This window comes from Myotis nattereri (genome assembly GCF_964212035.1).
Source record: "Myotis nattereri genome assembly, chromosome: 18".
In the NCBI taxonomy this organism is placed as follows: Eukaryota; Metazoa; Chordata; class Mammalia; order Chiroptera; family Vespertilionidae; genus Myotis; species Myotis nattereri.
In genome coordinates, this window is record NC_138093.1 from 14444589 (window position 1) to 14470670 (window position 26082).

The 26082-nt window shown below is 44.7% G+C and overlaps 2 protein-coding genes across 13 annotated transcripts in view; both read right to left on the reverse strand.

Annotated features, from left to right (window-relative positions):
* The window catches only part of NUP210L (nucleoporin 210 like), a 53034-nt gene extending 50601 nt beyond the window's left edge, over positions 1-2433 (reverse strand). The window contains exons 1-2 of the mRNA XM_081113175.1: positions 2339-2433; positions 515-651 (exon numbers count right to left, since the gene is read on the reverse strand). The gene's annotated coding sequence lies outside the window, so the exon portion shown is untranslated. The remainder of the gene's footprint in view (positions 1-514; positions 652-2338) is intronic.
* A 1322-nt stretch (positions 2434-3755) lies between these two features.
* Positions 3756-26082, reverse strand: part of TPM3 (tropomyosin 3) — a gene marked incomplete at its 5' end in the record, with an annotated part of 30766 nt that continues 8439 nt past the window's right edge. For 2 of the 12 annotated variants that reach the window (XM_081112090.1, XM_081112098.1), the window contains 8 exons: positions 5632-6389; positions 15376-15454; positions 16453-16522; positions 16686-16748; positions 17433-17508; positions 18750-18820; positions 18935-19052; positions 20776-20909. In XM_081112090.1, coding sequence (XP_080968216.1) covers positions 6368-6389; positions 15376-15454; positions 16453-16522; positions 16686-16748; positions 17433-17508; positions 18750-18820; positions 18935-19052; positions 20776-20909 — 633 coding nt within the window. In that variant the 3' untranslated portion in view covers positions 5632-6367. Of the gene's footprint in view, positions 6390-15375; positions 15455-16452; positions 16523-16685; positions 16749-17432; positions 17509-18039; positions 18116-18749; positions 18821-18934; positions 19053-20775; positions 20910-26082 lie in introns of all 12 variants that reach the window. The other 10 variants (XM_081112094.1, XM_081112099.1, XM_081112095.1 and 7 more) reach the window with 6 other exon arrangements.

Sequence of the window (26082 nt, forward strand, 5' to 3'; positions counted from 1 at the left end):
GGGGCCTAAGAATTTACATCTCTCCCCTGGCCAGTGTGGCTCAGTGGCTTGGAGCGTTGTCCCGTGCACTGGAAGGTCACCTGTTCGGCTCCTGGTCAGGCACATACGTAGGTTGCTGGTTCTATCCCCACTGGGGGCACATGCCTAAGGCAACCAACTGATGTTTCTCTTACCACTGCCATGTTTGTGTGTGTTTTTTCTCTCTCTCCCCCTTCCTCCCTTTCTAAAAACAAACAAAACCTCTAACAAGCTCCAGGTGATGCTAATGGTGTAAGTTCACCAACCACACTTTGAGAAGTGCTAGTCTTTATACTACTACTGCCTTTGGCCTTACTCAAGACCAATCTTGGGCCTTAACACTTAAGCTAGTTCTGATAAGTAATTCTTTCCCTCTTGTATCAGGTACCATGCCAGGTGCTGAATACACACACACACATACACACACACAAAAAAGTCACAGAATAGGATGTCACAATTATTTTACTGTTACATATTGTGTTTTCTCTCAACATACCTATCTCTCGAGCAAGAATAATACTGCTGAGGCGTATAGGTTGGGTAGATTCAGCAAAAAGTACCGCTTTTTGGGAACATAAGATGCCGTTTTCATATAAAGGCTCAACAGTTACTACATCAGGATGGGTGGAACGCCTGCCAGAATAAAATGCTTGAGTATCAAATATGAATAAGTGGGTTAACTTTTGGTGGAATACAATTTCTTTTATTTTGTCCATTATTACATACTACCAGGTGTATTTAAATGACACTCTTCAAAACAGAAACATTACTTAGGAATCAAGAGTTACGTGGGAGAGATTGGCTCAGCAGGTGTGGCTCAGCAGTTGAGCATCGACCTATGAACCAGAAAGTCACGGTTTGATTCCCGGTCAGGGTAAATGCTCAGGTTGTGGGTTCGATCCCCAGTGAGGGGCATGCAGAAGGCAGCCAATCGAAGATTGTCTCTCATCATTGATGTTCCTATCTCTCTCTCCCTCTCTTTTCCTCTCTGAGAGCCATTAAAAAATTTTTAAAAAAAGATTTAAGTAGGAGAGACAGAACCGTTTCCCAATGATCCCATGTGCAAAATTACATTCCTTCCTCAATATTTAAAATGCGATTGCTACATTCTTCCCTCAGTATGTAAAAATAGGATTGATGTGTTTCCAATAATGAGATAAGTGGTTTTCTCATACTCTCAGGAATGAGTTTCCATCAATTCTAGAAACTGGGTTGCTGATATCTAAGATGGTAAAGTTGCCGAAATTACGAGGTGTGAGCTCACTTAAAAAAAGTCATTAAAATTTTGGGATGGATGGAATGGCTTTCAATGCTAGAAAGGTTCCTTGCATCATCCTCTCAATGTATTTCCTAATACATCACACGGGTTATCCTACAATTACATTTCCTCATGAGATGGGATGTGAACTTCTTACCTCTAAGCAAACCTTACTGCTCTCCTAGGACAGGGGTGGGGAACGTCTGGCCCGAGGGCTGTGTAAGGCCCATGCAATACTTTGGTGTGGCCCTCCCAAGGCATTAGGGTTGAGTTAATGAAATGTTTGACCAAATATAGTAAGCTAATTTTTTAAAATTATGTTTTTACTGATTTCAGAGAGGAAGGGAGGAGAGCAACCTGGGCATGTGTCCTGACCAGGAATCCAACCGCCACTTCCTGGTTCCTAGGTCCCTGCTCAACTGCTGAGCCACACCAGCCAGGCTCAGTCCATAATGTTGTATGGCCCACGATGATGTTATAAATACCCGTGACCCTTGGCAGAAAGAAGGTTCCCCACCCGTCTTAGGAGATGGTAAAGGGAAATCCACTCCTTTTCCGATGAACCCGAGACCTTGAAGCCCACTTCAGTTAGGTTCCCTCACACCTTGGGTAGCCTCACACCCTATCATTGGGTCCCCCCACCCAGAAAGTCGTGTCCTTCCATCCTCGGTCAGAAAGTCATCTCCCGGAGGTGAGTACCCATGTCCGCCCGCCCAGGAGGGCGCCAATACCAGAGCCCTCCCACCCGGGGCTTCCGGGGGCTCTAATGGCCACTCCCACAGTGACCCCAACACACACACACACACACACACTGTCACGTCCCGGGCAGGTCTCGGGTAAGAGCCGTGGGGTAAGAGCCGTGTCCCACGCAGCCTTCGGGTCTCCCACGCGAGGGTAGGCCACACGGGGACCTGGCCACTCCACTCCCGCCTCCACCCCACCGCCTCCCTCCGGAACAGGCACCAAGTGGGCACACGGCCTTCCCGGGCCTCTGACCCGGTGAGCCCCTCCCATCCTCGCCGGGTGGCGTGGGGTGCAGGCCCGGGGACCCCAACCCCTCACCAAGTGTAGCAGCCCCGCTGCGCCTCCAGCAGGAAGGGCACGCGGCCGGACTCCCGGCTGAAGGGCAGCAGCACCTGCGGCACCTTCAGCTTGTTGGCCAGGGCCCCAGGCGGCACCGGCACCGGCACCGGCACCAGCACCAGCAGCAGCAGCAGGAGGCGGCGTCGGGGCGAGCAGGGAGCCGGGCCTGGGCCCGGGGGGCCGGGTGTCCCTGAGCCGGTCATGGCGCCTGTGGATTCAGGTTTTCTCACCGAGGCCGACCGGCCCCACCAGCCAATCCTCGCGCGGAATGCCAGCGGGAGGCGGGGCCGCCTGGCTCGGAATTGTGGGAACCCCGGTACTCAACGCTCCAGCAAACCAACAGGATGGAAACTTCAGGCACAAAGCCAGCTGCCCACTTAAATATCGGAGGGCAGATCTTGTTAGTAAATCAAACTTCCTCCCAGTTTAATTCGATTGCCTACCTTATTCGGCCCCTAACCCCACCCCACCTCCAATTTTTTTAAATTTTTTTTTTGGGGGGGGCAGTAATTTCTATGCATTGATCCGTGCCTATTAACGGAAAAACTTTCCAGTCTGAAGTATAAACAGCTAGAGCTGGTCATTGTCAAGGGATCCGTGTCATTTTTACTAGTATGTCAGATTCATGGCCAGCCTCATGGCCAGGGTGCAGGAATGCCAGGCACTGGTGTGTCAAAGGCAACTTTGAAAGCTATCCACTCACACAATCTCTAAGCAAATACTAAGAGCACTTTTTTAAAAAACAAAAAACAACACATTTTATTGATTTCAGAAAGGGAGAGGGAGAAGGAGATAGGAACATCAATGATGAGAATCATTGATGGCTGCCTCCTGCACGCCCCACACTGGGGATTCAGCCTGCAACCTGGGCATATGCCCTGACCAGCATTTGAACTGTGACCTCCTGGTTCATAGGTCGAGGCTCAACCACTGAGCCACACCAGTTGGGCTAAGAGCACTTCTTGTTAAGGGTTTCATGTTCCATTCCGGGTCAAGGGCATGTGCAGGAGGCAACCAATCGATAAGCTTCTCACATCGATGTTTCTCTCTCCACCCCCCTTCCACTCTCTCTAAAAAAAATAAATGGAAAAAATATCTTCAGGTGAAGGTTAACAACAAAAAAGGACTGGCACATGATTTTTTTCAAATTTTCCCATTTACCTGATGATACATGGTATCTTTGTTTTACCGTTGTTGTATCAGGACATAACAACTAGGAACTCAGAGCTGAGTTTTGAACCCCGTTTGGTATGCTACCAAAGCATATACTCTAATGTCCTGTTGCTACCACCTACAAAGATCTGATTTTTAACCCAAACCTCAGTTCCTGTGGAGAAAGCACATTTGGATTAGTAAAAAAAAAAAAAAAAAAAAAGAAGTCAAGTAGGTCTGAAGGTTGGAGGGACTGGTTCTTTATTTTAAAAAGATACTTGTTCAATTTTCAGTATCAAAACAGTTGCACTATTGGTTTCTCTTTCTCCAAATTGGCCCCCAAAGGGACCACACCAAAGGAGAGTACATTTTAAGCCAATAAGCTGCAGGATGCGCACCTAACAGACCTCACAGAAACCTCACTAAAAATGGGGCATTAGGTAGGGAAAGAAACTTAAAGATCAGCACACTGCCAGCCCAGACTGTAGCGAGCTCTCACAGCCAGAAGGGATGGCCAGTGTGCCCCAACCCCAAAGAAGCAAAGTTTCAAAATAATACAAAATTTAAAAAGTTTTGTACATAAACTATTCAAGATTTCTCCAGCACTAACTGGTACAAAGCACAATGAGATGGCACTTTTAGAGACAGCAGCTTCAGACCCAGAGGAGGGTAATGAGATGAGTTTCATTTGGCTAAATCAGTGGCAAAAACATAATTTTCTTTCTTTCAAGGAGGCAGGAGAGCAAATAACTGGTCACTTCAACCTAAGGGGCACATGATCCATTTTGTGAACCATTGGGCTTGAAAGGGAAGAGATGGGACTAGAATTTGGTCTCTGACAGAGAGGTCTCACCATTTTAATTTGGTCACTTCTGATGAAAAAATAAATTGCCCAAAGATGCTTTAAAAGCTGAAACCTAAACATCACTTTTTTTTTTTTTTTTTTTTGGCCAACTCCTCCTGGAATCACCTTTCCGATGTGGCTAGCGCTCTGCACAAAGCAATGATTCCCACAGTGGAGTCGTTCTCTGGGCTCTCGGGGGCTCTCAGTAAGGCAGGCCCATACCTCTTCCCCTCCTCTATGGAGAGGGCAAAATTACCTCCTAAAAGCGAGAAGGGATTAGACTGCTGCTCGAGAACTGTGGAATTATTTGGAATGTTTTACAAATGGTTGCCACATCAACAACAAAAAAGGTAATTACAAAATGTGTACATCACAACATGCTTTTAAAGACACTTTGCATTGTGCTCACATTCCCTTAAATGTTGTTCCCAAAGGTGCTCAGCCTCTAGCCCAATCAAAATCTCTGAGGGGAGGCAGAGATAATTTGGCGAAAAAGACGCATGGGGTGGGGGTGGGAGGGAGGGTGGTGGGAGGCAGTGAAGGGAGAAAGCAGCCTTCCAGTTAAAGATCAGCCCTCAGTTTAAAGGTCAGCTTCAAGCAGGCTGGCCTCAGGCGGAGTCAGGGTCAGAGGGAGGAGCAGCGGCAGGGCGGGACTGGGTGGCTCTACATCTCGTTCAGGTCAAGCAGAGTCTGGTCCAGCATCCTTTGTGTACAGAGGTGTTCCTCTTTGGTGCATTTCAGTTTATCTAATGAGGGTAAAGGAGAGACATTAAAAACCAGAAGTAAATTTCAAGGTCTACCCACTCTGAGAACTGCTCCTGTTGCAGGGAAGCTGCAGACTAATAAAGCAGCTGCCTTCTCAGCCACAGAAGTGAGCTATTGCATCACTTGGTTTGCAGGGCCACTGGCTTGCCTACTGAAGTCGTAGGCGCTGCTGTACTTCTGGGGGAGTTGGGAACCATATCAGTCATTTCCTCTACTTCCCACACCCAACCAAGCCTTATCGCTTTCAGTCCCAAAGGAGGCAGCCTTAAACATCACCATCAACTCCTTTAGGCTTTGCCCAGAGAACAATGGCTCCTGAGGTTTGACCACAGAGAATAAGAATGGGTATATGTCTACCATAGAAACATTAGGATCTCAACTTGAAAAGCGTACAGGGGGGTTCTCATGAGCTAGAGAGGAAAGGAACCACTGGTGGGATAAATAAAAGAACCCCCACAGTTAAGTAAAATATGTGTAAAGGAAATAAAGCCAAGAATGCTATCAAACGTATGCGTGTAAGCAAAACCTTAAGATGTTTGCAGTGTTTATTCAGAACTAGCCTGTGACACAGTTAGTTAAAATTAAACATAAAATCAGGAAAAAGCAGCATGGAAAACGTCAGAAGAAAACCAGCAGCTGGACATTAAAGAGAATCTAACCTGCGCAGAAAGCAAACCTCTCTGACTGCTCTAGGGAGGTGGGAAAATACTCAAATCTTTCACTCAGGGAAGGTGATGGCACACAGATCTATGAATATTCCACGCCCTTTTTTTTGCATCCAGTCAGAAAGGCCCATGGCTGGGCCTGCAGATAAAGCAGTTACAACATCTTGTCAAGTCATTCCTTTTATTGTTAGAAAACATCCATGCAAGGGAAGTATCCTACAGTCAGTGCACAAGTGAAAGAGCAGCAAATAAGGGTGGAAAGCAGAGAACTCTCCCAAGTTTTCTCACTATAACCTCTCAGGCCCCTCCCTTCATCACCCACAAGCTCTTGAAAAGGGAGAGAAATGCAGTTTTAAACATTCCCACTACACAGGAAGTCAACAATATTCTAACCGCCCCAGTTGAAAAGCAATTTGCTTAGGGCAACTTAATAAACTTTAAAAAGACAATCAGCTTTTTGCTGGGGTCCAGGTCAGTGGTGTGAGCAATAAGCTGGGTTTAACGGGCGTCGGGGAGCCCTGCCATCAGTCACACAGATCATGCAGCGTTAGCTTCAGCTCATTAGAAAGCAGGCGGTTTCGCTCAAGTTGGCTGTAGAGACGCTCTGCAGCAGCGACAGGAAGGAGAGAAAACAAGAGGAGAGGAGGAAGAGGAGGAGAAAGAGAAAAAGGGAAGGTTAGTAGAGAACCAGATGTAAATCTGAGACTTTCAACTAGCTGGCACACATGACACGCATCTGTAAGGCAGAATGGGTGCAAGGACGATTCAAACGGAGGGCAGTGAGAGTCAGTCAGTTGATGGAAAGATCAACAGAGGAATAAAACAAAACACTCAGACCAACAAGTTGGAAGGACATTATGAGGGAGAAAAAACACATTCATAGCATATATTCCCTAGGCTGAGAAACGGAGACAAGGGAAACAGGGCAAAGAAAGGAATACAGCTCAAGCCTAAGAAATACATTTATAATGATGAAGTTTGAAATGACCAAGCGAACAGCTGAACATTTTTCTGTAAGAGCATTTAATACACCATTATGAATGGTAGATTGGGGCAAATATCCCTATACCCACTTAATCCTACACTTTCCAATGCTTCTTGTTGTAGGCACTGGAATAGAACTATCATAGTGGTTTGTTTAATCAAAATCCAACTTCCTCCCTTTTAAAAACAAAACAAAAAACCAAAAAACCCCAAACCTGTTAGGGTTAACAGTGTGCTCAGGGCCAGGGAAGTTGAATTACTGGTACAAGCCAATCAAGACTGTCCTATTCTAGTTTTTTTCAGAGTCACTTGCAGCTAGGGGTGGTCATGTGATCCAGTTCTGACCAATGAGATATAGAGATTAATCTGCTGGGAGTTCCTGGGAAATTTTAGCTTCCCTTCTTGCCTTTGAATATGGATGTGATGGCTAGAGCTACATATTCCAACCTTAAAAGACCAAAAGAATCACACTAAGTCCAGCTACATTAGACCACAGTTGCTCAAGACTAAACTTTTATTATGCAATAAAAATAAACCCCCTTTTTATTTTAGCTACTGTTAAGCTGTTTCCTATAACCAAAGCATTCCCGAGACAAGTAGTTAAGTGCTCAAGTTCCTTGGCTTTGTCTGGATTTTCTACTTGGAGCACACCTTAAGGGGGGGTAGGGAGAATTCAAATGCAGCACAGGGGTAATGGAAATTTGTATCAGCCTCTGAAGTTCACGTAAAGTTTCTTCCTGTTTTACAGTCTGTTTCAAAATTGTCTCAAGATGTCACCATGAGCCCTGGTCAGTGTAGCTCAGTGGTTAGAGTGCCTGAGCACCAAAGGGTCTGCCTGGGGTTTGATTCCTGGTCAAGGGCAAGTACCTGATTTTGAGTTCGTTCCCCTACCCACCTCAGACAGGACGGTGCAGGAGGCAACTAGTCGATGTGTCTCTCTCCCATCGATGCTTCTGTTTCTTTCTCTACCTCCCTCCCCCTGCCCATCCATTCCATTCTCTCTGAATAGCAATGGAGGAAAAAACCCTACCCTCAGGTGAGAATTAACAAAAACAAAAAAGATGTTAATATGAAAAAGATACTTTTATGTTCCTAATAATACTTTCCACTTTATGTACACTATCAAAACAAAAAGCTTAGCCCTGGCCGGGTGGCTCAGTTATTGGAGCATTGTCCCACACACCAAAAGGTTTCACGTTTAATTCCCAGTCAGGGTGCATATGAGAGGCACCTGATCAATGTTTCTCTTTCTCCTTCTCCCCCATCCTTTTTTTTTTTTTTATTTCAGAGGAGAGGGAAAGACACATCAATGGAGAGAGAGAATCCTTGATTGGCTGCCTCCTGCACGCGCCACACTGGGGATCAAGCCTGCAACCTGGGCATGTGCCCTGACAGGGAATCGAACCCTGACCTCCTGGTTCATAGGTCAACACTCAGCCACTGAGCCATGCCAGCCAGGCTTTCCCCCTTCCTTTTATTGTTATCTTTTTCTTTGGTATTTTTTTATTTCCCCCTTCCTTTTTTTTTTAAAAATATATTTTATTGATTTTTTACAGAGAGGAAGGGGGAGCGATAGTTAGAAACATCGATGAAAGAGAAACATCGATCAGCTGCCTCCTGCACATCTCCCACTAGGGATGAGCCCGCAACCAAGGTACATGCCTCTGACCGGAATCGAACCTGGGACCTTTCAGTCCACAGGCCGACGCTCTATCCACTGAGCCAAACCGGTTTCGGCCCCCCTTCCTTTTAAAGTCAATAAAAACATATCCTCAGGTGAGGATTAAAAAAAAGAAAGAAAACAAGCATACATGTATAAGAAGATCCTGGAAGGGAATACTCCAAAATAACAGCTGTTTATTTTATTTTATTTATTTTTTTAGAGAGAAAGGAGGGAGGAGAAACATTGATGAGAGAGAACCATCCATTTGGCTGCCCGCTATACAATCACTGGGGATTGAGCTGGAAACCCAGGCATGTGCCTCTGATGGGAATCGAACCCGTGACCTCTCAGAGCTACACCATCCAGGACAATAGCTGTATATATATATTTTTTATTGATTTCAGAGAGGAAGGGAGAGGGAGAGATAAAAACATCAATGATACAAGAAACTCATTGATCAGCTGCCTCCTGCACGCCCCACACTGGGGATCAAGCCCACAACCTAGGCATGCGCCCTTGACTGGAATTGAACCAAGGACCCTTCAATTCATAGGCCAATGTTCTATCCACTGAGCCAAACCGGCTAGGGCAGCAGTTCTTAACCTGTGGGTTGCGACCCCTTTGGCAGTCGAACGACCCTTTCACAGGGTCGCCTAAGACCATCCTGCATCAGATATTTACATTACGATTCATAACAGTAGCAACATTACAGTTATGAAGTAACAACGAAAATAATTTTATGGTTGGGTCACAGCATGAGGAAGGGCCAGAAGGTTAAGAACCACTGGGCTAGGGCAATAATAGCTATATTTTAAGGGGCAGAAATTAGAATGAACTTTTAAAATTGCACGGCCCTCTAAACCAGTGGCTCTCAATACAAGCAACATTGCCCTTCCTCTCCCCTCAGAGGACAATTTGGAAATGTGTGGAGGCAGGCTTTAATTGTCACAGTAACTAGAAGGCCATACAGATATTTACTGGGCAGAGGGCAGTAATAAGTAGAATTGTTCTGTACGCCCCAGGATTATCCTGGACTAAATTTAAAAAACCCACCATACTAGTCTTTAGACTCCATGAGGCCTAGGATTGGACCTGTCACAATCACTGGGACACCCCTTACACATAGATTCCATGTGCAGCCTGACTCCCCTGTAGCATCCATAGTCACTGCTGTCTTGGAACGAAGGTGTAAGCAGAATCTTATCCCTTAAAACAGTCTGGTCAATGAGGGTTTTGTTCCATTTAGGGGAGAAATAGAGAAGTGGGAGCATTTTATTGCTTGATTAATTCCCAGAACGCACAGTCCCCTTAGAATTGCATGAGGTCAGAAAGACAAATGTGGTTGTTCGCTCACAAGGAACTTATTTAATAAGTAAAGTTTTAAACTCTGCTATCTCTAGTGACTAAAACTTCAGGATCAGATACCAGCTCATTAAAGCTCTTGGCTCCCTGATAACAGCAAAATAAAACAAACAAAAAAAGGCAACCCAGAGAGTCCATTTGGTCTCATTTCCTTTTAGCCGTGCCTAATTAATTAGAGAACAATCTCATGAATACGGGACATCCTTAAGCTTCCTCGTCCTCTGAATTAGGTCAACTTCATTCAGTAACAAAGGGAACTACATCCACTTTAAAGCCTCAAAGTTCAAGGGAGAAGAGATTTTGCTTTTGATATCCCCCCCCCCCCCCCCCCCCGCAATGTTGAGGTTGGGGAGTATCCCAACAATGCTACAGGAAAGGAAAGGAAGCTAAGATAAGGCTGCCTAAAATAACAGGTTAGAGCCACCCGTCAGGTAACTTGGGGCGCAGCCATGTTTTGTCCATCATTCCAACAATGGCAACGAGGAAATAGAGAATACACATTATCAGCCTGTGGTTCTTTCTTAGAAATTAGGAGGAAAAAGTTAAGATGTGAAGCACTTTACTCTGAGATTACCAATGATGCCTGACCCCCTTCCAATAGAAGATCCAGACTTAAGTATTATAGGGTGGTTCCTGCAGGATACATAGCATTAAATTAAAGAATGAATTTAACATAACGTTTCAAATTTTACTCAGCTGCATGGCTTGCTGGTCTCGATCCTTGATCACACCAGCCATGGACATGGAGAAAGACAGGAGCTACCAGGATAACACTTCACTTTTCTCATTCCCATTCTCTCCTTTCCTTTTTAAGAAGCCCCTCTGTACCAAAGTCAACTCCTTCTGCCCAAATACTAAAACATCTAGGATTATACTATCCAATGCAGTAGCCACTAGCCACATGTGACTGTAAAATTTAGATGAAAAGTAACAGAATTAGAAATTTAGTCCCTCAGTAATATTAGCCATATTTTGAGTGCTCAACAGCCATATGTAGCTACTGTCTATAATACTTTCCACCAATTCACTTTTTTTCTCTGTCAAATATGTCTCCTCTCCTTGCTCTTTTTAAAAAAAATATTTTATTGATTTTTTACAGAGAGGAAGGGAGAGGGATAGAGAGTTAGAAACACCGATGAGAGAGAAACATCGATCAGCTGCCTCCTAAACACCCCCTACTAGGGATGCGCCCACACCCAAGGTACATGCCCTTGACCGGAATCGAACCTGGGACCCTTGAGTCTGCAGGCCAATGCGCTATCCACTGAGCCAAACCGGTCAGGGCTCCTCTCCTTGCTCTTAAGGCTAAAAATGTACCCTTCAAATACAGTATCAATGACATCGTCCCATCTTCAGTTAATTTCCTTCTTAACCTATCAAAGTTGAGAATCATTGAAATCATCAGCCCTGAACTTCATAAAGTATCAAGGCTACTCATTCTCCTTTATCCCTCTAACCAATTCCATTTGGCTTCCTCGTCTATAGATTTTTCTCTTTGCTTAATTCTTCTTTTTACATTTACAATTGTCTTTTAAGGTTCTAACTTACTTCCATGGCCTAAACTGCTTGTCACCCTTATGGATTCCCAAATCAAGGCCCAGGATTGTTTCACCTGGATACTTGATAGTTTTTCAGACTTATAGTCTCTACCTTCCACATGTCCTCCCTACACCTATACCACCAGCATTTTCCCACGCTCAGAACCAGTCCTTGACTTTTCCTCCTCCCATTTAGTGGCGAGGCCCTTCAAAGTACCCATCCTCAAGCCATCTCTTCACCACCATTACTCTAGACCAGATTATTACCCCTAGGAAAACTGCAATAAACTAACCCAGTGTTTCCCAAAGTATGGCACAGTCACTGCTAGTGGAGGTGAGATGTCAAGCAGTATGCATTCGTGAATTTAAAAAATGTTTATTATCTGTATTTCTTTAATGTGCATTAGGAAACACAGTAGCACACATCAAACCTTTGATTTCAAGTTAGAATTGTGTAGAGCAGCGGTTCTCAACCTGTCGGTCGCGACCCCTTCACAGGGGTCGCCTAAGACCATCGGAAAACACATACATAATTACATATTGTTTTGTGATTAATCACTATGCTTTAATTATGTTCAATTTGTAACAATGAAATTGGGGGTCACCACAACATGAGGAACTGTATTAAAGGGTCATGGCAATAGGAAGGTTGGGAACCACTGGTGTAGAGTAAGAACAAAACAAAATTGAAACCAAGAGCAAATATGAAGAAAACAATGTAGGTAATAAGTGAATATGGCAAGTCCCCAAAGTGGTATGCAAATGGCTGAAATTTGGGAATCATTGTCTGCATGGATCACTTTGATAATCTGCTTCCCTTCAAATATATTCTCCCCCCCCCACAATATATTCTTAACTCAGCTGCCAAATTAACTCTTCTTATTTGAAATCTCCAGTGTCACCCCCATTACCTAGAAAGTAAAATTAACCACCCGCCCAGCCTGGCTTCAACACATACCAGTCCCTACTGTCTAAATCGACCTTTATAGATATTGTGTCCTTCCCATCTCTATCTGTGCCTTTATTCTTTTTCTACTTTTTGACTGAAATGTTCAATGTCCACTATACCTCAACTAGTCTGCTCGTCAAAAATCCAATCTTTGGAACCTAATAAAAATGAAGAGTCGAGTTTCAACATGTTTATTAAGTACCTATTATATGCCTCCTTTCATCTTTCCTAAACATCTCCCACAGGAATCATTACCTCCCCCTCTGAAGTCCCACAGCACTTTGTTTGTGGCACTTATCACACATCATTTTTGACTATATATTATATATATATTCTCTTTCCGACTAGATTCTGAGCAATCTGGGAGTAAGGATGGTGTCTCCATCTTTGATGATTTCTGTCCCCACCTTAATACCCTGTGCATAGAAAATACCAGTGTCAGCTGACTACATGAATCTGTACCTCAATTCCAAGGGCTATGTGGCAGGAAGAAAATGGTACAGACAGAAAAAAACCTGAACTCAAGTATTAGGTCAAGGAAAACCTCTCTACCTGCCTCTATCTGTTGAAAAGAAAAGCAGCCCTACAGTTTTGCTCAGGGTTAGGTCGTAGGCCTGCGCACCAAAGGGTCTTGGGTTCGATTCCCAGTCAAGGGCACATGCCTGGGTTGCAGGTTCAATCCCCAGCCCTGGTTGGGGCACTCGTGGGAGACAACCAATTGACGTGTCCCTCTCACATTATGTTTTTCTCTTTCTATCTCTCTCCTCCTCCCTCTTTTCTACTCTCTTTAAAAAAAACAAAAGCAATAGAAAAAATATCCTCGGGTGAGGATTAATAAAAAAGAAAAGAAAGGCAAATTTTGCCCTGGCTGGCCTGGCTCCGTTGGTTGGAGCGTCATCCCATACACTGAAAGGTGGCAGGTTTGATTCAGTCAGGGCACACACCCAGGTTTTGGGTTCGATCCCAGTAGGCACATGCAGGGGAGGCAACCAATTGGTTTCCCTCTCACATGATGTTTCTGTCCTTCCTCCTCTATCTAAAATAAATTTTAAGCCGAAACCGGTTTGGCTCAGTGGATAGAGCGTCGACCTGCGGACTGAAAGGTCCCAGGTTCGATTCCGGTCAAGGGCATGTACCTGGGTTGCGGGCATATCCCCAGTAGGAGATGTGCAGGAGGCAGCTGATCGATGTTTCTCTCTCATCGATGTTTCTAACTCTCTATCTCTCTCCCTTCCTCTCTGTAAAAAATCAATAAAATATATTTAAAAAAAAAAAAAATAAATAAAATAAAATAAATTTTAAAAATTTTTTAAAGGAAAATTAAAATATATACTTTGCTGGGAAACTAAAGTACTAAGTGAACAAAACTTAGGTGCTTAAATAAGTACAACCGAACACCACACCATCCAGATCGAATCACCTCTGGTGTGTAAATTGAAATTTTCCAAAATACTGATATTTAATTCCATAATATAAACCAGGAACAACTTTACTAACAGAAATTTATCCTATGAATGCATGTAAGAAATCATTACCACCCTGTGCGCATTATTTGAAATAGGCATGCTTGTGTTAGTTTTTCTGATAATCACTTATCACTTGTCTCATAGTAGGAGGCACATGGTAATAAGCCTCAAATATGCAAGAAAGATTTCAGGAAGAAAACACGAAACTCCTGAAAATTCTATCCACCATGTATTTTTCTGGGACTTGGGATGACCAGTTTTAATGGTAACATAGCTGGCTCCACCGAGTGTTTTGAGGATGCACCATTTGAATCACTGGTAAAAGGGTAGAAAATGTGTAGTGGGAGGCACTTCAATGGACTCTCGACCTTAATCAAAGGGGGAGAACCTGAAGAGAGGATGGAACAGTCCAGGCGGGATGACTTAAGAACCGGAAGTAAAGGACTTGGATGATCTCATTCAGCTTAAACAGCTTAAGACTAGGGCTCCACTACTAGACCACCATTCTGATAGACTCAGATCAGGAGAGTTTAAATGTCAAGAAAAAATAGACACACACAAAAGTGGCTTTGATTATAGAAGTCAGAGGAGGGAGAGCCTGTTCCCCACACCACACCCCAAGGCTCTTTCTCAGGGACAGCGGCAGCTTTGTCAAGGGCACAAATGCAGGGTGGCATGAGGCTCCAGCAGCTGAACATTTTAATTTGGGGTGGGGGTGGAAGAGAATACATAAGTTGCTTTGTGGCCCCCCGCCCATCCTAATGCCTTGGGGACCAGCCAGGCTGACCCAAATGGAATCCAGAGTGAGAGTGGGGCGTTGGGTTCCCCGAGGAAAGGGGGCAGATCCAGAACAGAGCAGAAACGGTGGCAATTTATCTGTATAAAAAAGTAAGGAGACGCTAGGTGAGAAGGACTAGCATCCATCTACACAACAACGTGGGAGACAGGAGGCAGAGAAAAGGAACAGGTGGCAGTAGGAAGGATAAAAGAGAGCCAGACACTATAGCCTGAGCCATTCGGCTTCTTTTCAGGGTTAGTGGGAAAGACACCAAGAGGCAGATTAGCATCAGGACCAGGGATCCACAGCAAACAGGTGAAGTCCCCAACAACTCTTTTTGGTGCTTTTTACTACCAGGCTTGCTCTGGGACTAAAATTTGGGAATCAAATTCAATTTGTAGGTCAAGTTGATTATTTCCAATTATGGGTGTTTCCCCAGAATTTTATCAGGGCCCAAACCAAATACACCCAGGAGGTCTGAGTTTTGTTATGTAGTATTAGAACCCCAGTCACTGGTTCTCTGGGCCCTATTTCCTTAGTCATATGATGACATGTTTCTACCTTCAGCAGTATCCCTGCTGAGAAAACTAAAATTGAGGAACAAATAGAAAAATCATAGTGTTATAAAGAAGGGATTGTGAATAAAAATTACATGTAGATCAGGGTTCTACCACTAATCCAAGATTAAATGCCTTCCCAGCTTTTGCCAACAAGTAACCAGCACCAATGTTTTAGAGATAAGGGTGGAGATTCTAGTGTCCAGAGGATAAAGCCAAAGCATACTATGCAGTCTATAGCCCCGCTCACCCACAAGCCAAGGTCCCAGCCCCATCTGCTGTCAGATAGTTACATAGAGGTCATGTCATTGAGGGCGTGGTCCAGCTCCTCGCTAATGGCCTTGTACTTCAGTTTCTGGGCATAGAGCTCATCTGGACAGGCACAGGAACCACAGGGAGGAACGAGGGGGACAGAGTGAAAGGTATCAAAAGCAGATGAAGAGAAGGAATCATTAGAAATTAGGGAATGTGTCACTGTGGGTCTAATACCACAGTTAAGAGCACCATGACTGGCCATTTTCAGATCCACCGTCGCCCAGGACAAACTGGACTTCTTGATACCTCTAACTGACTGCGGGGTAAGAAGGTGGGCACAGTCATGGCTAGAAATTCCTATTACCAAAGGCACTCAAGAGGTTTAACTGCCACCAGTTAAACCAATTTCTAGCCATGATAGTGTTTAATTTAACAAAAATAAAAAATAGAGAAAGTACATTAATATCATTAATATCAGATACTTTTCTAGCTGCCAAGGATAACCAGTATCCTTGGCCCCTTTGCTCTACAGGTTGCCTGCTCAACCTCCCCAAAGAATACCCTGCTACCCAGAGTATACCAAAGGAGCATAATACAGAGTTCTCAGAGTACATTTACCCTTGTTAGGGTGGACACGATGCCAAATTGTGGGGACAGAAGTATTGGAAAGCCCGTGGTACTGGTCAGCTCTGAGACAGCTGCGTCTCTTGCGAAGGTCCCCCACAACCTGCGTGGTGAACAGGATTGCCAGAAGCAGCCCATGGAGTGACACATGTTCTCATTGCCTTCTCAAAGTATGGCTACCATTTTGATCCAGAAACTAAAACTAAATATTTAAGACTACTAAATTGGTGATAAATGCAGCCATTATCAGTCTCCAAGGGAAGGATGTAAATTCCAGAATATTAGGTAAAGTCTTACTAAAGGAAAAGATTAAATGTAGATAGCCAATTCTATTCTAGGGTTTGACCCACTACAGCTAGTTGTGGCAGGGCACGGGATGCATCCCAAGTCACCACCAACTCCCTTTGGTCTCCAGGGAGAGGGGATAATGGTCAATGGGCAAGGTCTTCCTCTATATTCCAGTATTTTAATTCCTCTCCCAGGCTCCATACCTTCCAAATCATCAATTGTCTTTTCCAGCTTGGCTACCGATCTCTCAGCAAACTCAGCACGGGTCTCTGCCTAAGGGAAATACAAAACTGTTGGAATCAGAGATGAACAAAACAAATAAGAGAAGAATCTCTATTATCTTCACCTTCTACTTCCAAACCTTTCAGAACCAAAGCCAGCCAGTCTACATTATGCCTTATACCCTTAAACGTTTGGGCCCTTCCCCTCAGCTCACCTCCTTGAGTTTATCAGTAAGAATCTTTATCTCTTCCTCATATTTGTCTTCTTTTTGAGAGTACTATAAGAGAAATAAAATAAAATTTTCAGAGTAGAAAATTATTCACACAGACAATACACCACCACCCCCAACCCCACATTTACTCTTACATTGACTATCTTCTTGGATATACTGTGCTGAATGGTTGGTCCATAACGAAGAGCAAGGCCCATTTCTGGACAATAAGTCCTTAAAATCCACAAATCAATGTCCTAAGAGTCATGATACTCTTATTTTTTAAAGGGACCTAACTTTTGATCTCATTCAGATCAACCCAGGGGTTACTTTTCCTTCCTCCTACTTATTAAGTATAATGACACCCAAGGCCAGATGGCTAAAACAGTGCCACATGATGATAAAGACAAGTCTTCTGTTTCGATTGCTTAGTAGGTCTCAATCTGATACCATCTGTTGCTCCCATCTTTCTGCTAGAAAACCTATTAGGACCCATGATCGTTGTCATTCAGCACATCCCTATCAACCTGAGCACATGACCCCAGGCACCTGAGACCATGAAGTTATTTTAACTAAAGCTGTCAAAGTGCACAAGAATTAGCATTAAACCTAGAGTCCAGACAGAGGGTGGGTTAAGAGGAGGATACTTCTCACTGGATTATATAAGGAATGAGTTTTTCCAGTCTCTCATTAAGGGTAGGGCTGGGCCCAGGCCCCCAAAGCCTGTCACTTTCACAAACCAGCCCCTACCTTCTCCGCCTGAGCCTCAAGAGACTTGAGGTTGTTGGTGACATTCTTCAGCTCCTCCTCCAGCTCAGAACACTTACTGTGAATATTTTACATACCGCAGAAGAAAGGGGAAGAAAAGAATAAAAAAAGGGAGAGAGACACACAGACATGAATTGAACCTATATGTAGAGATTTGGAAGGCATAACAGGGAAAAGAGAAGGTCCCAGGTAACGTGAGCAAGCAACAACCCTCCTCCCTCTACCAGAGACCATGTCAGGAGCTAGACTCCCATGGGCGAGGACTCAGAATGTTTAGATACCAATAAAGAAAACACTTGAGAGAATTCACTACTGGGAACAATTCGTAACTGCTACCTGGGGTGAGGTGGGAACAGATGTCCAACCCAACAGTCCCCCACATCACCCAAGGGAAGGAGAGACCCTGTGGAGGCAGTGAAGCAACTGGGAAAGAAAAGATGAAAGATGCCAAGAAGTGGAAAAGAATGGAGCATTCCATGAAGAGATGAGAAAGCACTCAACAAACCAACCAGTGGAGGGGAGGCAGCTGCAAAACAAAAACAAAACCACACCATACACAGAACCTCTCCGTAAGCTTAATGGTTAGTACCTTTTCCTCAGCAGCACTCAGACACTTCAGGTTCTGGTCCATCAGTCTGATCTGCTCATCCATCTCTCGGCAACGGCTGTTAGTGATAGTCACGGGGATCGCACAAGCCAGGTTGTGGGGAGGGAGAAAGGTCAAGAGGGAACACAGCAAGAAAACAAGCAGCAAAATGGGGGGAAAAAAACTTTTCAAAAAATGGGAAGAAAACACCACCATGGTCATGATATGTCATGTACGGGGAGAGGGGAATGCAAGGGAAGCACAAATATATATATGCACCAGCACTAACTTTGTTATGCAAGGCCCAGAAGGTGCCAACAGGAAAGCTGTTCATGCCTGCCCTTGCCCTAAAGTTCCCCAGCCAATTGGGGAAGTGGTAAAAACAGAGGGAGACCTGAAGGCGGTACAGCGACTTCAGTGCCTCAGGGAGAAGCAGACCAGGTGAAAGAACCCAGTAGGGCCGTCCAGGTAACGGCTCACCATATGTTAGTCTTTCCTTTCCCTCAATAAGAAAGCCTCAATCTGTCCCCTGTCACTAGAAAGAAAGAGAGTAAGAAAGCCCAAGGCCATTCACAGGGCCTGAAAAAGCACCATCGATAATGCCTGCCGGGCCCTGTTTAACAAGGTTGAGGAATGCCAGCTTATTCACACAGCCCAAGCCAAAGGGGAGCGGACAGAATGGAGGGCAAAGATTTGGGGAGGAAGACACTCACGACTCTGCCAGCTCAGCTCGTTCCTCTGTGCGTTCCAAGTCCCCCTCAATAATCACCAACTTACGGGCCACCTAAGGGAGGAGACCAAGGCACAGCTCAGCAAAGCAGAGGAGGGGCTACTTCCCTCCCCTGGTTCTTCTGAGAACCCCAATGTCACCGACAGGGGGCAACGCACAGTGCCTCACCTCTTCATACTTTCTATCTGCCTCTTCCGCAATGTGCTTAGCTTCTTTGAGCTGGATTTCCTGGAGTTCCATCTTCTCTTCATCTTTTAAAGCTCGGTTTTCAATAACCTTCATGCCTCTGTTAGAAACAATAAGGACAAATGTGGCATTGACGCTCTCAGGAATCTGTCATCAGCTCCACCCCAAGGGATCCGGAATTGCAGGCATAAAAGATCATTCCTCTCTGCTTGCCACTCAAAGAGAATTCCCATGCCCCCCCCGCCCCCCGCCCCACCTTAGTTCATTTTGTTTTAAACCTTTATAAAAACAATACACACTTACTAAGAAATTAAGTATTTAAGTGTATAGTCTACGGGCATAAAGCGAAAAGTCTCTCCCCTTCTAATCCTGCTCATCAGAGGTAGTCACTTCCTTCATAATCCTTCCAGAAATGTATTCCACAGATAAAAACGCAGAAATGCCGAAACCGGTTTGGCTCAGTGGATAGAGCGTCAGCCTGCGGACTGAAAGGTCCCAGGTTCGATTCCGGTCAAGGGCATGTACCTGGGTTGCGGGCACATCCCCAGTGGGGAGTGTGCAGGAGGCAGCTGGTCGATGTTTCTCTCTCATCAATGTTTCTAACTCTCTATCTCTCTCCTTTCCTCTCTGTAAAAAAAACTCAATAAAATATATTTAAAAAAAAAAAAAAAACGCAGAAAGTCTCACCCCTACTTCCCCATACCTGAGGGAATCATACACTACACTGTTCTGCACTTGTCTTCCTCACTTTCTATAATTCGGACACTGTTCTGTAGTAGTACAGACACAGCTGGCTGTCTCACTCGTTTTCACAGCCACACTGTGTTACTGGACTCCCAGCAGGGCATTTTTAGTTCTGAAAGCCTCAGTTTGATCCCATGCAAATCATCACATAGTTCACATATGGCAAGGAGCCAACTGGCAGTTTTCATCAAAGATGAGTTGTGATTTGGTTTAAGGACTACGGTTCTCAACTCATGAAAATTATCAGAGGCATTTTAAAAACATCAATGCCTAGGCCACTCTCGCAATGGATTCTAATTGAACTGGGGTAGGACCCCGGCATTCTGATATTTTAAAACTCCCTGATGATCCCCACCCCTCACTCCCATGATCCTAACAGTACAGCCAGGGTCGAGAGAGTTTTTTTAAGACACAGATTGCTGGGCTCTACTTCCAGAGTTTCTGATTCATAGATCAGGGGTAGGTGCGGTACCAGCTGAGAACTTGAATTTCTGCCAGTTTCCCAGATGCTGCTGGTCTGGAGTCTCACTGAGAACCACTGCTTTAGAGGAACCAATCAAGTAAGTTTATGATCCAGTAAGTGGAAGTCATCCTGGTGACCCCATTTAAGGATCAATTTATAAAGAAACCAATTACAAAAGAGTTACAGGTACAGGGTTCAGGTACCCTGTCTTCAAGTGGGGAGACTATGCAGAAGAGGAATGAGGATCCTGTAAGACAGCGAACTATTTTTTAAAAACAAGTCTAGCCGAAACTGGTTTGGCTCAGTGGATGGAGCATCGGCCTGCGGACTGAAAGGTCCCAGGTTCGATTCCGGTCAAGGGCATGTACCTGGGTTGCGGGCACATCCCCAGTGGGAGATGTGCAGGAGGCAGCTGATCGATGTTTCTCTCTCATCGATGTTTCTAACTTTCTATCTCTCTCCCTTCCTCTCTGTGAAAAATCAATAAAATATATTTAAAAAAAAATAAAATAAAATAAAAAAATAAATAAATAAAAACAAGTCTATAAGGAAATCTTGATCAGAACCATTATGAATTTCTTTGGAAATGCACGCTTCAAGAGGCCCCTCTACACACCTCTCGCTCTCATCGGCAGCTTTCTCAGCTTCCTCCAGCTTTTGCAGGGCAGTGGCCAGGCGTTCCTGAGCACGGTCCAGCTCCTCTTCCACCAGCTGGATCCTACGGTTCAAGGAGGCCACCTCAGCCTCAGCCTGCGTTTCAGTAAAATAAAGGAAAAAGGAAGCAGAGGCATGGTGAAAAGGAATAGAACTGTGACAGAAAGACTGGGGCTGACGACCATGAAAGAAGCGAAGAGTCTAGCAGGGTAGACCCTGTCTTAGCTCAGATCAAGCAAACATATTACATATTTCCTGCCTTCTGTCAACAAACTACTATATGTTCCACAGGAAGAGTGTTTTAAAACTCAGTTCCTTGCGCAGCCCAGTGTCAGCACCACCCCCTTTCTGGACTCTGTTCAAACTCCTGACTGTCAGCAAACACAGCCGGTGAAGGGTTCCTTCTGTCTGAGCTCTGGCTTAGAGGTATTCTTACTCTTGTAAGTGTCTCACACAGGAAATCTTGAATTATTTATTAAGATTTTCTTTCAATCCTCATTGGAGAATGTTTTTACTGATTTCTTTCTTTCTTTCTTTTGGAGAAACATTGATATGAGAGATAAACATTGATCAGTTGCGTCCTACACACACCCTGACTGAGGGATTGAACCCACAACCCTTTGGTGTACAGGATGACACCCTAGTCAACTGAGCCACCTGGCCAGGGGAGATTACCAATTAATTTGCTACTTAACTCAGGTTGTTCATCCTCTGATTACCCTCCACTGACACAGCAGAAGGGTGACTGAGAGAACTGTGTTGCCAGAAGAACCTTCCCAATCAGAAAGTGAAAGCATGGTCCACTGGGAGACCTACTCCCCACCTTTTTAAAGTTGACAAGAAGCTTCTGGCTAAAATTATCTGCTTTGATGACATTAGAAAAAGAACTGGGGGCAGAAGAGAATGAGTTCTCTATGCCCATCCCCACTCCTCCACATTTCTGAATCGTGACTCCGTCTATTCCCCTTAGCCCCATGGCCTCACCCTTCAAGTACAACTTAGGACAGTAATAGCGAACCTCTGACACGCCAACTCATTTTTTTGGTTGACTTTTCTTTGTTAAATGGCATTTAAATATATAAAATAAATATCAAAAATATAAATCTTTGTTTTACTATGGTTGCAAATATCAAAAAATTTCTATATGTGACACAGCACCAGAGTTAAGTTAGGGTTTTTCAAAATGCTGACACGCCGAGCTCAAAAGGTTCGCCATCACTGCCTTAGGACAAACCTCTCCCTAACCTCGCCCTGTAATCAAGCACAAGCTAGAGCAGGGGTGGGCAAACTTTTTGACTCGAGGGCCACAATGGGTTCTTAAACTGGACCGGAGGGCCGGAACAAAAGCATGGATGGAGTGTTTGTGTGAACTAATATAAATTCAAGGTAAACATCATTACATAAAAGCGTACGGTCTTTTTTTTTCAATAGTTTTATTCATTTCAAATGGGCAGGATCCAGCCCGCGGGCAGTAGTTTGCCCACGGCTGAGCTAGAGTCCAAGACAACCCCAGGCCTCTTCCTTGGTAATGGAATGAGAAATAAGGAGAAGAGGCAGCTGCATAGGGATGAATTTTACTGGTAGAAAAGCCTCCTTCCTAAGACTGCTTTTCCCTTCCCCACACCTTTACTGGTAGCAAGTATGCTGACTGCCACAACCATAGAAGAATTCAATCTGCCCTGCATGCTACCCCGTTCAGATGCTTATCCAAGTGCTTGGTAAACATGATCTCCCTGCTACAGCCCAGATTGCACCTGAATTCTATTACCCTGATTTCCTCCTGACAGACAGGGGTGGGGGCAGCTATAGAAATAATCTGCGCCACTAGCCTTTAGTGCAACGGTCCTCAACCTGTGGGTCATGACCCCTTTGGCGGTCCAACGATCCCTGTCTTTCACAGGGGTTGCCTAAGACCATCCTGCATATCAGATATTTACATTACGATTTATAACAGTAGCAACATTACAGTCATGAAGTAGCAACGAAAATAATTTTATGGTTGGGTCACAACATGAGGAACTGTATTTAAAGGGCCAGAAGGCTGAGAACCACTGCTTTATGGGGAGGGATATAGCCCAAGAGATTTCTGTTAAGCATCAGGTTAGCCTGCCCCGTGTGGCTCAGTTGATTGAGCATCCTCCCAAGCACCAGGAGGTTGTGGTTTGATTCCCAGCCAGGGCACATACCCTGGTTGCAGACTCGATCCCCAGTAGGGGGCGTGCAGAAGGCAGACCATCAATGTTTCTCTGATACTGATGTTTCTCTCTCTCCCCAGTCCTCTCTCTGAAATCAATAAAAAAACATCTGTTTTTTAAATTGGATTATTTGAGCCCTGGCCAGGTAGTTCAGCTGGTTGCAGGATCATCCTGATACACCAAGGTTTCGGGTTTGATTCCCAGTCAGGGCACATACAAGAAACAACCAATGAATGCACAAATAAATGGAGCAACAACTCGATGTATGTCTCTCTCTCTCTCCCTCATCAATAAATAAAATTTTAAAATCAGATTACTTGACACAAAAATTTCCCAATACAAACATAGGAAGTTCAAGGGACCAGACTGGGTGGGATGGGGGACGTGTATACATAACTACCACCCTAGAGGAAAAGAAAACGGAGACGTCTACAGAAGCTGAATTTACAAGAAACCATTTGTGCCTCTAACTACACCATTCAAAACACCACAAAGCCAAGTATTCTCTGGTTTTGTCCCTTCTAGGAAAACAGATGTCTCCTAGAACATCACACATTTCACCCCACAAATTCAAAAAGTCAAGATTACAAGAATAACTCAGGCTATCAGGCAAGAGCTATGTATGAAACACTGCCAGTATAATTTATCACACACACACACATGCCTAGAACTAAAAAAAAAAGCATGGAACCAGATTTGGAGGAAGCTCTTTAATCTCAGTCCCCTTCGAGCTCACCAGTAGTCACCCAAAAGGAGTAGAAGATAACAGACTATGGGGGTGGGGCGCAAAGTTTCCATGACAACAAGCTGGCTAGGGCAGTTTCTACCACACATCAGGATTTACAACATAATTTTTCGCGAGGCTGAAAAGGGAGAAAACACATCTTGGTGCCTCACCAGAACATGTGCACATTGAACAAGCCTGTGGCAAAAGCAGAACCCAAGATGGGAGTCCCAGCAAAAGCGTTCAGACACACCCCCACCCATGGGGGGAGGGGGGCAGTGACTATTCTCCTGTGTGTTTTATTTCCTCCTCCCTCCCCCAGAGGGTCAGTTCTCTTTAAAATGAAGCAAAAGCTTTGCTGAATCAAGATCTCTTACAATGTTTAAAGGGAGAAGGAAGCACACCTGATTTCCCTTCAAATCAGAACCTATGCAAAATGCCTATCAGTCCTGCCAAAAGATTGAATGGTACTAACTTCTGCAAACCCTGAAACATTGTTTCAGGCTATTCTAATCATCCTAGGTGTAACATGCCCAGATGTGGTTTTGACCTTTCAGCCTACCCACCTCTGCCCAGCTTGGAGGATATACCCTGAGACCCTTCCTTTAGGTAATCATAGAATTCCCCACTACCCAGGAAGCAATGATCCCAAGGAAAAAGGAAGAAAAAACAACAGCAATTCGGACACACGAGAATACGGCTGATAATATCTTCAACTGTGAATTAGGTTTGGTTAGAATGCTACCATCCTCCATGCTAGAGGTTCCCCAAGCACACCACACCCCTCAAGGCAAGAAAATGACAGGGCACTGGTGCTGGGAGGTAGATCAGGGCTAAAGACAGAAGTGTGATTAGTCTAATTCTGGCACCCTGCCACTCTGGGGTTTCTCTTGTTAGACAAAAGCTACAGATGAAATTCAAAGGAAATGAGTAATGGAAGTTAGCCTGGAGTCCTTAGAGTGAAGGGCTGCTCTAGTTCACTGTGTTCACAAATGTATCTACCCTGGGAGATACTGTGTCCTTGGGGACTTTAATTTCACCAAGGGGAAGGCAAGTTGGAAGGGAGTCCAGCTATCAGCCCCAGAGCAAACAAAGGTGGAGTCTAAGCCAGGCACTCAGAGCAAAGTGCTATTTGCCTCTCCCCTATGAGTGTGTGCCCTAGGATGAAGGGAAAGCCAGGTAATCAGCAGGAAAGCAAATCTGAACCAGAGAAAGGCGATAGAGGCTACTGCTTAGCCCTGCAGACCCATATAGGAGAGCCACACAATGATCAGACATTCTAACCCCTCCAGAGACGGGGAATTTGGGAATAAAATCAGAATCGAAACTTCTGTTCAAAGCCCACTGCCTCCCCTCACAATATTCCTAAATTTTTGTAGACCACAAAAAGAGACAAATACCAGGGAAGTTAGGAGGTAAGGTGAACTATATGGGAGGGTAACCGATAGATGTTTCTCTTTCCCTTCCTCTCTGCAAAATCAATGAAAAACATATCCTCAGGTGAGGATTAAAAAATAAACTAAAAATAAATTAGTGGTTAAAAAGGTAAGTTTTCTGTTATGTATATCTTTACCACCACCACCATCACAGCAAAAAACACAGATAAGGAAAAAGACTACATTTAAGTATTATGTTGCCATCTATTTAAGTTCAGCAGGAAGTGAAAAGGAGACTCAAAATCGAAAGTGGATTTGACGGGTGCTACATTATAAAAGGTCAACCTCCAAGGCCAAAGCAGGAAGGGAAGATGGGCCCCACAACACCTCGTCTCAGCTCTGGAGCCAGCCAGCTTCTCCGCCAGGGCTGGATGCCCACACAAAGCAACAAGAAAAACCATTAAGTGACAATCTCACTAACAGCATGCGATAGCATCAGGGAGTCCTGAGCTTCCTGTGCCAGAGGGAGGTGCCGGCAAAACCTGCATTCCAGAATGGCCTAGGTCCTAAGAGGATAAGAAGTAGCCCAAGCACCTCCACGCCCTTCCCACAGGAGGGGTTCAAAGTTCACTAGAGCAGAAATCAAAAGGTTAGGCTCCCGCAAGCTGCGAAGGAGAAGACATTGGTTTCATCAATATTTAACTATCACCCTACTTCCCCATCTGAGGACTTCCTCCCGAGACCTCCGCTCAGTGAGCAGATGTGGCAGGCTCTGAGCGTGCTCCCTCTGCTGCCTATGGCCCCAAAGTCACCAAGGGTGGAAAAAAGGGAACCAGGTTTTCCTACAAGGAAAATTACCAAACCCTGGGAGGAGTGGGGTTGGGGAGTGACATCAATCCCCCCTGGACTGATCCTAGGATGCCTATACTTAAATGTTGAGCCCAAGACTGCAGCTCAACATGCGGCTAGTTCCT